The 13,826-nt window shown below is 42.3% G+C and overlaps 1 protein-coding gene across 1 annotated transcript; it reads right to left on the bottom strand.

The window, feature by feature from the left end:
* Nucleotides 1-3,397: 3,397 nt before the first annotated feature.
* LOC139374994 (paired box 9) lies at nt 3,398-13,211 on the bottom strand. Its single transcript, XM_071116320.1, has 4 exons — nt 13,023-13,211; nt 11,678-12,307; nt 9,296-9,447; nt 3,398-4,806 (listed from the first exon to the last, which is right to left on the bottom strand). Exons 1-4 carry the CDS (start codon nt 13,024-13,026, stop codon nt 4,534-4,536), a joined length of 1,059 nt encoding a protein of 352 aa, XP_070972421.1. The 5' UTR covers nt 13,027-13,211; the 3' UTR covers nt 3,398-4,533.
* Between the last annotated feature and the right edge of the window lie 615 nt (nt 13,212-13,826).

The following is a 13,826-nucleotide window of genomic DNA, read 5'->3' as shown; positions in this document are numbered from 1 at the left end:
GCTTCCCCGATACCGTGTGTAGGATCCACACTTTGAGTTTGACGGTAGTGTTCTGTGCTGACAGGGTTAAAAATGGAAGGTACACCTAACCTAGTCTCTGTTAGAGCATCATGCCACACACACACCAGATGTGCAGTGGTTTGGCTCCCCAGAACGGACCTGCTAATTTATCGTTTTTACTCACCTGTGTGTTTAAACATGCTGTTTTTAAGACACATAGAAAACAATCTGTCTATTGTCACCTTCCTTTTAAAAAGTCCAATGAACAAGAGCGCGCCTAACCCCATGTATTTCTGTAGTTGTGTATGTAGCACCCTGCTTAGTGTTACTTTATTAGACTGTGTGTGTGTGTGTGTGTGTGTGTGTAGCACCCTGCTTAGTGTTACTTTATTAGACTGAGTGTGTGTGTGTGTAGCACCCTGCTTAGTGTTACTTTAGTAGACTGTGTGTGTGTGTGTGTGTGTGTGTGTAGCACCCTGCTTAGTGTTACTTTAGTAGACTGTGTGTGTGTGTGTGTGTGTGTGTGTGTGTGTGTGTGTGTGTGTGTGTGTGTGTTTGTGTTTGTGTGTGTGTGTGTGTGTGTAGCACCATGCTTAGTGTTACTTTATTAGACTGTGTGTGTGTGTGTGTGTGTGTGTGTGTGTGTGTGTGTGGCACCCTGCTTAGTGTTACTTTATTAGACTGAGTGTGTGTGTAGCACCCTGCTTAGTGTTACTTTAGTAGACTGTGTGTGTGTGTGTGTGTGTGTGCACGTGTGTGTGTAGTGCCCTGCTTAGTGTTACTTTAGTCCACTGTGTGTGCGTGCGTGAATTTAAATGCGCTCTTAACCCATGTATTCCAGTAGTGTGTGTGTAGCACACTTTAGTTGGAGCTTGTCTTGTTTCTGATTGCGTGTAGTGGAGTAAAGATAACCATATGACATTTGGAGGCAGACTCAACATCATTAATTAACAACATGTGTTCCCCCCCCCCCCCCCCCTTCATTCCTAAAACGACAGTTTCCCTATTAGACCTCACTTCCATAACGTTTGACCTACATTATCCTGAAGGGTGCCCAGATTAGACTAAAGAGTACCCATAGTTTTACATCAAACTAGTTATGGTTGTTTACAAACATTTGGATCATAGATTTTCTGGCTGTTACTCTGGCATTGTTTTAATAGTTTTTTTTTCTACTATTATAAAGCGACTCTGGGTCATTGAAAAGCGTTATATAATTCCCATGTATTATTATTCAACAAAAAAAATGTAAGCATTGGCTTAATTGAACGTGGTTATATTTTTGGTTTCATTCCTATGAGCCAAAAGAAATGGACTTTGTCCAAGAGTGATGTGCGTTTTAGTTGTTTTGTCAGTGTACATCAACCCATACCGTGTAGCACAGCCAATCTATTCTCACCTCTCATGTCTTAAGGTTGAACGCTGTGACTGGGTTGTTCTCTCTGTTGTTTGATGATGGATTGAAGGGATTCTAAGTAGGGCTGGTACAGTGTATGTTTATCTCACTAGTAGTGTTGATCTAGGATCACCCCCCCCCCCCCGTCTCCCCGTCTCCCCATCCATGCAATCTGTCATTGTGATCTAAAAGGCTAAACTGATCCTAAATCAGCACTAATACTGCGAGACACTTTATACATAGGGCTCCTGATCATCTCACTGCAGGTCTGTGATGTGGCTCACGTACGGTCAGAAACAACACTAGGATCCCTGGTGCAACGGTCCGTGACCACTGGATGCGGGGGAGAGTGCTTTCCAAGTCAAATAAGCACCGGCCTGCAAAGGACAGAGGAATGTTTACACTGTCGCACAAACAGAGGGACTGTTTATGCTGTAACACTGGCGGGCTGGGCTGGTGGGGACTTGGGCACCCATCCCCTTTCCTTTGTGGCACATATATAATATGTTAATGTGAAATAGCTCCCGAGTTCCATCAAGCTTACACACACGTCTCTCTCTCTCTCTCACACACACACACACATATACACACACACACACACCTCTGAAACCGACGTCCTTGCCTATGTAATACATTAATGAAGTATACTTTGTAAAGGAGCTGCCATGTTTCATCAAGCTCACACACACCACACACACACAAACAAACATGTACACACCTCTGCAGCACAACCTCAGCCTGGTGCTGCTGGCAGGCTGTTTGCTAAGGACTTAATGAGTGTACACACTCTAGGTCAGGTGGCTGGTGACCTCACAGACCACAGGCAAAACAGTATGTCTTTGTCAGTACTAGTCTCCGAGTTGGAGTGGAGGTCGGTTTGCTACTCCGACATACATACATACGCTCTCTCTCCTCCTCCCTCCATCAGCCCCTCGATCAGACAGACACAATGCCATTGGAGGCACAAAGGCTTTTGTTTTATACCTAGATGATGAAAACAGGTACCAAAACAGTGGCCTTGTGGTTAGAGTGCTTTACCCAGTCCATGGTTGAATAGACCTTCTGAACGGCATCTTTCTCTCATGTCAAACATTTCTTGAGACACTCATTGAATCACTCTCTTTTGGTCACGTTTTACGCACAATATTTTCCGATCCATTGAGACTGGGGGGGGGGGGGGGAAGTATTATTAAAAACCATTGATACATTTCTAGTGTGTGTCTTTAGAACAAATGTATTTAAAACTACAACAAATAAATGTTATCTACGCCAGAAGCTGTGCATTTTAATATGGGTAAAGATATTATCGGTAGGAGAAGAAGGTTACAATGGTCAAAAATGAATTCAACACACATGCGTAATTGGAATGCGGCCTACCCCTTCAGAGTCAAAATGCCATAAAGGGGGAAAGGAGAAAGAACGAGATGTATTCTCTATGGATTACGAAGTTGTAGAGCACCCCGTCGGCAACCTTCCAACGTTTTTCCTCTCCCAAATTCCAAGTGAATCAATTTTATACGAGACAGCCGACGGATCCCACTCTGCCATGAGTTGACTACGCCCGAAGCCCTGTTGGAATCACGCACGCAACATTCGGCCCTTCTCGCCTCATGGCAAGCGAACATCAGGTTGGCAAAAGAAAGTAGCAACACACAGAGAATGTTTTGAGAAGTTATTGTTAAGCAATGTTGATTTTTCAGCCATTCTGAACCTCGAGTCGTAGCCAACAATATAGCTTAATATCACTGACAAATGTTAACGATTTTATGACCATCAAAAATCTTTCATGTAAGAACTAAGCGCTTGCTTAAAAGGTATCAAATGATTGCATATATTTATACAACACTGGGTTCATTCAGCACAAAGACGCGTGTGACTTTTAAAAGTGTGTCGAATATTATTTCACGCAGAAGGTGTTTTTGGGATAGGTCTTCTAAACACAAGAGTTTTTTTGAAATGTCTTTTGAAACATCTGCTACAATTCAGGAAGAATCGGGTCAATTCCACACAGTTTCCTTTAATGAAGATACATTCAATTTCATTGTGGATATTAGATTGGACCTGGGCAGCTCTACCGTTTTATCATGATGTCGTTTCAAACATTTACGCAGAAGACTAATGCCAAAGGCTGTCAAAGTGTGTTGGGAACATCCGTATAGGCCTACACTGTTTCCACCGTGGCCTTCTGATGTAATAATTGTACTCCGTTCAACCCTAGTACCTTTTAGTCAGTCTAATAAATACACATGGAGATACATTTAAGTCGAGAAGTGAAAGAACAATGTTCAATATTAAGATTGTAACTTGTCAAAATAATAAAACAAAAAAATACAAGTACAAACATCCAAAACAATACCAATTGATATCACCCCTGATACACTTAAATGCAAATGTTGTTTTTCCCTCATGGTTGTGATTGTCCTACAGTACTTTAGCTCCTGTCCCTAATAACATTTGCAGAGAAGTGTGCAGAAATGGGTTTAAGAGGCAAGTCCTTGATGAGAATGGCACAATTTCCGCCATGGAAATATGAGAAACAGCCAGTCGGTCCTTCAATACACCTGTCCGGTCAGCTTTCTGCAGGGCCACAGACCAGTGTCATGTCTGTAGATAGTGTGGCAAGGTTTCCCTTCCATGTCCTGTCTTTAACTGGGCGATAACTTGAGTTCTCCACACCATGTCTTTGGTATGGAAGAGAATGTTGTGATGGATATGGGGCCTAGGTGAGGTCACCGTGTCTTTGGTATGGAAGAGAATGTTGTGATGGATATGGGGCCTAGGTGAGGTCACTGTGTCTTTGGTATGGAAGAGAATGTTGTGATGGATATGGGGTCTAGGTGAGGTCACCGTGTCTTTGGTATGGAAGAGAATGTTGTGATGGATATGGGGCCTAGGTGAGGTCACCGTGTCTTTGGTATGGAAGAGAATGTTGTGATGGATATGGGGCCCAGGTGAGGTCACCATATAAATACAGAAGAGGTGAGTGCAATGAGCTGGCACCAGGCCCATGGTAAAGGAGGACTTGTTTCTCCTTATCTCCTTCCTCCCTCCTCTTATCTCCATCCGCCCGTCCGTCTGTCCTGCTCCCCCTCTTCTTCCCTCTGTCTCTCCGTCCGACCGGCCCGTCTGTCTGTGTTCTACAGTGCTGAGGCGGTGATGGGGTGGGCATGGGGGTGGATGGCGTCACGGTGGTGGGCTGTCATACCCTTGAAGGCCAGCGGAGCGGCGATGTTGTCACAGCTGTGGTGATAGAGAGCACTGCCACTGTGCGGCTGCCATGTGGGACCGGTCACATAGGCCGACGTGGTGGCGCTGTACCCCATGTAGGGCGACACTGGGGTGGGAGGGTGGTAGGCTGGGATGCTGGGCGCTGTGACATAACTGTTCACTGTGGGCAAGCCACTCTGCGTCTGTCAGGGAGAGGAGAGAGAGAGAGAGGATGGTGAGACCATTGAAGTAGGATGTCATTCTAGTTCTGTGAGTGAGACGCAGGTAAGAGCGGTAGGTAGAGAGACATAACTGTTCACTGTGCACGGGCAGGCCGCTCTGGGTCTGTTAGAGGGAGAGAGAGAGGAGAGAAACACAAGGTTAGACAGAGGTAGAGAGAGAAGGTGAGACATGGGGAGGAGAGGCACAAGGGAAATGTGATATAGTATGGCAGTGAGGGAAGTGGAGAGAGAGGAGGAAAGGGAGAGAGAGAAGGTGAGACATGGGGAGGAGAGAAACACAAGGGAAATGTGATATAGTATGGCAGTGAGGGAAGTGGCGAGAGAGAGAGAGTGAGAGAGGAGGAAAGGGAGAGGGAGAAGTGAGAGTAGGTGAGGGTTAGGGTTGAGTTAGAATTTGGGTGAAGAGTACAGTGGTGAGGTATACAACATGTGAAATGGGGGCTGAATTTACAATAGGGGTTGGGAGAAGTTGAGGGTTTATTGAGACAGGGGAGATTTGGAGTGACAGAAATTAAGAAGGGAAAGAAAAGTACAGGGTTAAGCATGAGTAACATTTGGCACCATGACAAAACATATCTTGAAGAATTCACACAATTGTTTCAACATTATATACATGGGTGGTCTATTCTGTAACTAGTGAGAATAAGAATGGTTTCTGCAGAAGTGAGCATACTTCTCGTTCCTGTCTAGTATTTGTCCAGGATTTCCTCAACCTAAACACCCATTGCTTATATATATTTTTTCTTTCGACTGAAATCCACAGCCATGCAATACACCAATTCTAATCGCTTTCCGTTTTTAAGGAGGCTATATATTTAACTGATATTTTTTATTTCACTAAGCAAAATGCTATGGGCCAATTTACATAATGCCATTTTAGTTTGAGGTTAAATTATCTACTTTTTCTACCGAGTATTTCCCTAGGCCTACTGCTTTGAATTTATGTTTAGTTTTTTCAAGATATTTCAATTTGTGAAAACTGAAAATAGTTCAGGAAGAAGACTTTCCTAGCCCTTGTTGCCCATATCTTAATTTGATACAATATTTTTTCCCCGTTATAGGATATTGATAAATAATGAAATACACACATACAGGTTTATTGAAATAGGCTAGATTCACTCGATCAAATCATGATATTCTACACGACTTGCTTTTCGCATAGGCCTAATTTTTGTTTGTTTCGCCCCTTTATTTGTCAATATTCAATGTTAAGTCATACTTTTAAAATGTAAAAAAAAAAAATACAGTCCTTGGCTTGCCTGTTGTGCGCAAGAGCTCTATTAACGTCTATCGATTCTACAGTCAATTCTGGCAAACGGAAAAGACAGGCTTAACCAATTCATTTTTTTTTTCGTTACATAATTCGCATTATTTTTGATGATCGTTTCCATGCAGTGTATTTTTTTCTAACGCACAGAGCATCTAACGACCCAGATGACTGAGAATAATCAGTGTTGACGGATGAAAGCAGTCCACTGAACTGGTATAGGAGAACGCTGCACAAGGCCGTCTTTAGCCTGATAAGAAATATGTTCTCATATTTAATAGAATCCAATATCTCGAGGTATTTAGGCTACAGAAGCCTTGATATGCATTCAATGCTGTAATAATAAATACAAGCTTAACTGTAGGAAAAATGCTGTCGTATCCAAAATGTCAGTCAAAACCAGTGATTTGTCATTAGCATGAAACCTAATGGTCTATGTTATGTCTGATTAAAAAAAAAATGTCCTCTAGACTCTAGAGTTCCGGAGCGGAAGAAAGGCATTTAAACATCACATCCGAGCCGTGGGCACTGTTTATGTATGTGCGTGTCATTACCTTAAATCGAAAGTTAATGATTCCATTCTTCTTCCAAAGAGTGACATGATAGCTCACCCTCAGCCCCGTAGGCACAGGACTAGGATTCCTCAAGTACAGTTAAAAGTACATCAGGTACTCCGTGTAGGCCTACTGTAGGCCTATAGAACCCGAAGTTACGATTTATTTATTTGATTTCGGGCTATTATTTTTTTTATACTTACGTGTGTATTGGATTTAAAAAAATACATTTTGTCTTTATTCATCTGTTAATGCTTTTGTGGACCTGTCATTTGGGAGGTCGTTTTTCATTTTTCATTCTTATCAGTAAATAGCTGTGCCGTTTCAGCTGCATAGGCTACATGCGCTGTTCGCTGACACTCGAAAGATTGAGAAAAATAATCCTTATTTGAATTTGTACGTAATCAACATTGACTTTTTGAAAATCCACACTTCTTACTTCAATCGCCACAAGACTACTCAACTTGTATTGAGTGAGGGACTGTGGGGTGAGGGCAGACGAGTAGTGTGTTTGAAAGTGCGTGCAAACTGCAGTATGGGCCTATAGGATAGAATATGCACCATTTTTAAAGGATTTAGTACATCAGCAAGTTATCGTCTACAAATTTTTAGGCAAGTCAGTTAAGAACAAATTCTTAATTTCAATGATGGCCTAGTGGGTTAACTGCCTGTTCAGGGGCAGAACGACAGATTTGTACCTTGTCAGCTCGGGGGTTTGAACTTGCAACCTTCCGGTCACTAGTCCAACACTCTAACCACTACCCTGCCGCCCCTACATTTCCATTGACAAGCCTGTGGCACGCAGAGAAAGTCATACGTTACAAATTACTATCAAAATAGTTGAAAATTAATCGAATTATAAGCATTTCTTCTATTCTGACGATTGCTTTAGATCAGACTTTGACATATGCAAAATATAAAGTACGTAGAAGTAAAAATACACACTTGACCTATGGCTGATTATGCAATTTATAGGCCTACTGATCATATGGGCATTGGGCTATGTTTGTTTTTTTTCCCATATTTTTATCCCAGGGAGTTATATCACCAGCGCCGCATGTGCTATTCTGCATCATTTGTCCCCATTGATGCATCCAACCGTAGCCTATTGAATATATTGAGGTTACCATGCATAACTCGAGATAGATCGCGTGGCTCCGACGATATATCATACCAATTATGCATGCCTCCTCCTCCCCCTCTCACTTTCTTAAACATACTATATCCCTCATGCACGCTCGTGCTCACACTCCCTGTCCTCTCCCTCGTCCCTCTACCTCACACGTTGTTTGCGCCGTTTGCAGTCGATGTATTATTTCGCAGCATAAAATGCACCATATTTTCTCACACAAGACTATCCCGAGTCTAGTGAGATGTTCTTCCTTTGGAATGAAACAACGTTTATACACACTAAAATATAATATGTTTTTCGACTATAGGCCTATTAGTGCATGGGATAAGTTTCGATGGAATGAACCCACAATTTCAGCAATGCCTTTCAACTTCTATTAGATCAGCGTGCAAATCATTATTGGGGCTTAATAAATATGCCTAAAATGTAGTCTACTGGTCAAAATATTTAAATGTGTCATTGCGTTTTAATTATTTAAACTTCAGTCTTATTTTTCATTTACATTAGGCATAATATTAGTTATTTTAGCACATTGGCTAAGACAATATGGAAATGTAATGTAATTAGGCAGTCCTAATGATCCTTGTAAGCATAACATATACAAACACTCAAATTTGAATTTAAACATTTAAATAATATTTCTTCAACGGCTAGACTTTTATTATTAACTTGTGAGTCGGTCTGTCTCCGTTTCATGCTTATGGATTTTCTTTTCTCGCAACAAAAAATAAACCGTAGAAACGTGTCCAATGGCGTAAATCAACGACCTGATTCATCGTGCCACGTTCACTGGTCGAAAATATGAGGGCTTGAGAAGTCGAAACAAAATGTTTCTTCGTTCATATCCCTAAAGTCTAAACCTTGTAAGACAAAGACAAGTGGCTGCAAAATACAAAGTTGAAAAATACACCGATTTTCAACAACAGAAAATACATAATCATTTCTCAAATATATTATGCCTACAACGTTTGGCCATGCAACGTTTGGCTATATCGACAAGAGCTGTTCCAATTTAAATCTACATTTGGCGTGCTACGCTAATGACAGCCACTGAGCTTCTCAGTACATGTCCATTTGTCAACATGCTATCACATGCAAGGAAATTGATGAGTCATGGGGTCCCAGGTACATGGTTAATTTGTCACAGAACGGAATCAATCATATGCCAATGATGGTTACAAAACTACAACACGTAATAGTAATGTAATAGCACAGCAGGCCTAATGTAGCCGTAAGAACAACCCTTAGCCTAGGCCCAAAACACTCTACGGTGCGGTGTCTTGTCTGGAGGCATACCGCCCACACCCAGCGGAGAGAGCGTGTCAAATATGACTGAAAAGCACCGAGAAAACATACTCTACGTTGATTATACAATAAGTGTGGGACAAAAAATGGAAGGGTATCATATTGTACTACACCGTTGTTGAGATTAACACACATTAGGTTAGAGATGGGCGAGGATGCAATTTTATTGATCAAGGATGTGTTTCCTTTTACCTGTTTGTATTTTGCTTCAGGTTCTATAGAATGCGGTGGTTTATCCTGCACGCCATTGACTAGTGGAGAGCTTGCTGACGGCGGAAAATGTGTCCTGTTTATAACGCTCCATTCTTCTAGTTTGGCACTGGGAAAGGACGAACTGTCACTAACTGCATGGGGCAAAACAGACAGAGACAGAGGAGAGGAAGGTCAGAGGAGATGAACCGAAGAGACTTCACGCTACCACTCACATCTACCATTCTAGGCATTCATATCACCTCACCCCCTACAGCTTTTTAGCAAAAACCCCCCAACAAAAAGTTATCCAGCAAAGACACGAAAAATATTTGAAATAGCAACGATCATCATTTGCGATTTTATGCTTAGACATTCCTATACTTAAAAAGCTTTTTGGCATCTCAAATCTGAATTAATTCTAGGTCAACTTATATTTCATACAGAAGGCGCCTGGTACCCGTGTGTGTGTGTGTGGTGTGGGTATTTGCCTTAGCCTACTGATCAAAACGGAACAGCTCATTGCTGTAATGGTCAGTAACATTTACCCAAACCAGTCTTTCTGTGGGGACAAATTAGATGTACTTTAACCGTTTCCCCTTTGTACATGATGGATATGATATTATACACGGGTGCTAACGTTTAGAATTGGAAAAGCAAGCCCACCAGTGTTGTAACTTGAGAAGACCATTGGATCATTTTTTTCTCGGCCCCCTTTTCTTTCTTTCAACAAAGCAGGTTTTACTTGGAGTTGTATTTTGTGCATAGACATGTGTTTCAATATTTTTTGTCGGTTTAAAATGTTTGGGTCTCTTGCTATTTCCAAAATAATCATTCACTGACATAAGGCTGTCTTAGGTTAATTCGAGGAAGGAATATGCATGGTACTTTATCTTCCTTTCTCGATGGCATGGTAGGCCTGGCCTATAAAATAGTGCAATGCGAAAGGTGTGTGTGTGTGTGTGTGTGTGTGAGAGAGAGAGTGCCATTTGATGACCAACGCCTTTGGAATGATCGCCATAATTCAAATGCAATTATGATGATTTACGCATCTTTACGCATGACGGCAATATTCGCCATATGCGTCAACGCTCTTCGTCTCAGAATAGGTCTACTGTATTCATCCACTGTTGTAGTGTAAACCCAATAGCAGTTCGATGTCATAGTAAGGGATTTGTTTTATGAAAACCTGAGTCTCGAGGCTGGCGAAGTGATTGTGGCGCTAAAAGCCCTCACGTCATTCAGTGTACATGACACTTATTTCGGCTTTCAAAACCTGCAGCAAACATCTGCTAATAATTTGGAAATGCATAAGTTGTTTATAAAGGCATCCTTTGAGAACACATTCCTCTCCGGGAATTCTTGTTCGGCTTGAAGATCTGCGCTGCCTTTGAGGGGCGAAGCCTTGTTGTTTAGATTGTCTGAGTTAAATGAGTACATGGAATGGCCGAGGCCTCATGGATCTAATGAGGACTACACAAGCACTAAGGAAAAGGGCATGTTCATATCCACAAGGCGGTGAGACCTGAGGCCGTTCTAACTTCTGACAGAAGCACGGGTATGACAAGCGCATAGGTGGTCGACTGACATCTAACACTCTGCTAACACAAGAAACGTTGTCACTAAAAATGGTATTCACAACAACAGTAATATATCATGATTGATGGAGGTCAGATTTGCTTTACAATGCTTCCAAAACAGACTTGCATTTGTGGTAGCACACTAGTGAAACCTAACTGTCCAAACATGACTGTAAATAACAAAAACAAGTTTCTAAACTCGGATAGGGCCTTTAGGGAACAACACAGAGCAGCCCGGTAGACTAAAAGCATGTGAAACTGCATTTCAGGGGAGTGTATTTTGAAGCAAGTCGTGCAAGAACAAAATGTCTGGCTGTAAGTCATGGCATGGCAAAGCCTTGAACACCTCATTTTGATTTTAGTTCATCTCCTCGTGCACCGCTGCGCCTTCCCTTCATTATCCCACTAATATTCCACATCCGCCCCTTACTTATTAGTTGCAAGCCTTCCTTTAACCATCTGTTTTAATGCAACCTTTGAACTAGGAACTAAACTTTACTCATGTATGCACTCACCAATACTGGCAAAATAACACATAATTAACTTAGCCAATTTATTTTTTTGCAGTTCGTTCCAGAATAGTCACTCTTTTATCTGTTATTCGTAAGTAACATAGTGCATATACAGACCCGTATGTGCATTGGTCATATATTTAACTGCATACCTCCAAATTAATAAAGTTACACATCTTGCCACTAGGCTCACTACACACACACATACCCCAACCCATGCGTTGTCCTATTAATTTTAACCATTTACTACAGCAATTGGTTTGCCCGTGTACCAAAGTAAAAATCATGCTTACTTTGTTGCTCTGTTATCGACCGAATCCCCAGAATATCTGTTACCGAGTGGGAGGAGGGCCATATCCTGTGCATAGCCATGTGTCCAGGGAGGGAGTGCATGCCCGGGGGAGTCGGTACTTTGGTCCCAGAGGCTCCGATGGGGGTCGGATACGAGTATATGTGGTTGTATGGTAGCGTTGGTTGTGGTGGGTGAGACGACTGCTTGCTGGACTCATACTGGCTCTGCTGGGACAGATTCCCAATCTTGTTGCGGAGGATCCTACTGATGGAGCTCACAGATGGTAGATTGAACTTGTCACAAACTCCGTCAGCCAGTAGCCTGTCCCGGATCTCCCAGGCGAAGATACCCGGGTCCCTCTGCTTGTATGTCCGTATGTGCTTGACCACTGTAGGCGTGGTGACCCGTGGTTTGCTGCCCCCGATCGCTCCCGGGAGTATAGAGCCGGTCTCGTTGTACCGGGCCAGTATCTTGCTGACGCAGCCGTGGGAGACCCGGAGCTGTCTGCTGATGTCGCAAGGCCTGATGCCCAGCTGGGCGAGCTCTACAATCCGCAGCCGGATTGCGTTGGGAAGCGGTCTGCCGTTGACAAAAACCCCGCCGAGCTGGTTCACCTCTCCAAAGGCTGGCTCTGGTGTCATGGAAACATACACAGAGGCAACACAATGAAACACAAATCTTAAATTAGACGACATGTTGCTGTAGTAGCCTGTAAAGGCCCTTTAGGACTAGTGTTGTTAATCGTGCTTCCCGTTCCTTGAGTCCTTAGTCGACGTAAGGCGGTCTGCAACGTCGTTTTCAACCCGTTAAGGACAAATTAAATGCTTATTTACAGCATATGCTATAGTTTTACTAATTGGCTATTAATACTGTCTTAAATGTATTGGGATATATATATTTAATGCACTCAAAACAGATGCGTAAGAATCGAATCAGTAAGCGTGTGATGAAAATAACAACATGTCCCACCTTTAGGCAGCCCCCTGCAAATAAAAACCCCGCACCTTTTCAGTTTGTGCATAACATACTGCTCCATTGTTATAGCGTTATATTTGAATTTCAAGATACATTTGCAGTAAAAATATGTTTTACGCATATGCTATGCTATGCTATAGTTTTACTAATTGGCTATTAATACTGGCCACTGGAAAATCCCATAATAAAACCAACTGAAGCTCAAAACTGTTCGGCCTTTATTTGAAGCCATCGCTATAGGCCTACAATCATAATTGATTCATTAGAATGTAGGTATAATTCGTTCCTTGAAAGATGTAGGAATATCCGGTCGAGTGCCTGTTATAGACTAACTCCATCATCGGCCACACAATATTTCCATAAAAACTTACCCATTGCGTTTAGTCCACAAATTATTATTGGGATCTCGGAGTTACGCCTTCCGTCCAGTTCCGAGTCCAGTTTCGCTGGTGTCCGGAAACCTGTCTAGGGGAGCACAAATCCTCGCTCTCCTCCGGCCACGGGTACTGTGTTAACCGAACTAACGATAGTAGTGAGAAGGACAAATCCGCGATGTGTTTCCTGATAGCAGGAGAGACAGGCTTACATTTCAATCCAGACAAATCATGGGCCGGTCTTCCAAAACTTTTCTCCTCGGCGAGGCTAGGTCCGCCAATGGAAGTTTGAGTTTATAGGTAGAAGCTTTCCTATTGGTCTAAAAGTTTGTGCTCGTGCAGCAAGACAGCCCCCTCTCTTCCGGAACTACAGTCAGTGTTAACCTACCACCATGAATTGCAGTTATGAATTGCATTCTACTGGAATGGTAAATTACATATAAGTAAGTACAATTATATGAATATTGTGATTATGAATCATAACAATAAACTACACTACAGGATAAATCACCAATGCAATAATCCCAATATAATAGTCAGTGGCAATCCAAGTGTTTGGATTTTGTTTTCCTATATTGTCAGTGAGGAAGTCATGTGGTATGAAAGTAAAATTGGTAGGCTGCATATTGATATTCACTCAGCTCAACTGGATAGCGTAACGTGCCTGGCTGTCTTCATTCACCAACCAAATTACATAACATTAGACATTCAGAATAGTTGCACATCGTGACACGGACACCAAAGCAAGGCAAACTAATCGTTTGATTTGGTGTGTATCGGCGTTGACTTATAAAGTACACA

Source organism: Oncorhynchus clarkii, chromosome 19 (genome assembly GCF_045791955.1).
Source record: "Oncorhynchus clarkii lewisi isolate Uvic-CL-2024 chromosome 19, UVic_Ocla_1.0, whole genome shotgun sequence".
NCBI classification, from domain to species: Eukaryota; Metazoa; Chordata; class Actinopteri; order Salmoniformes; family Salmonidae; genus Oncorhynchus; species Oncorhynchus clarkii.
This window is presented reverse-complemented; position numbering and strand designations above follow the sequence as displayed.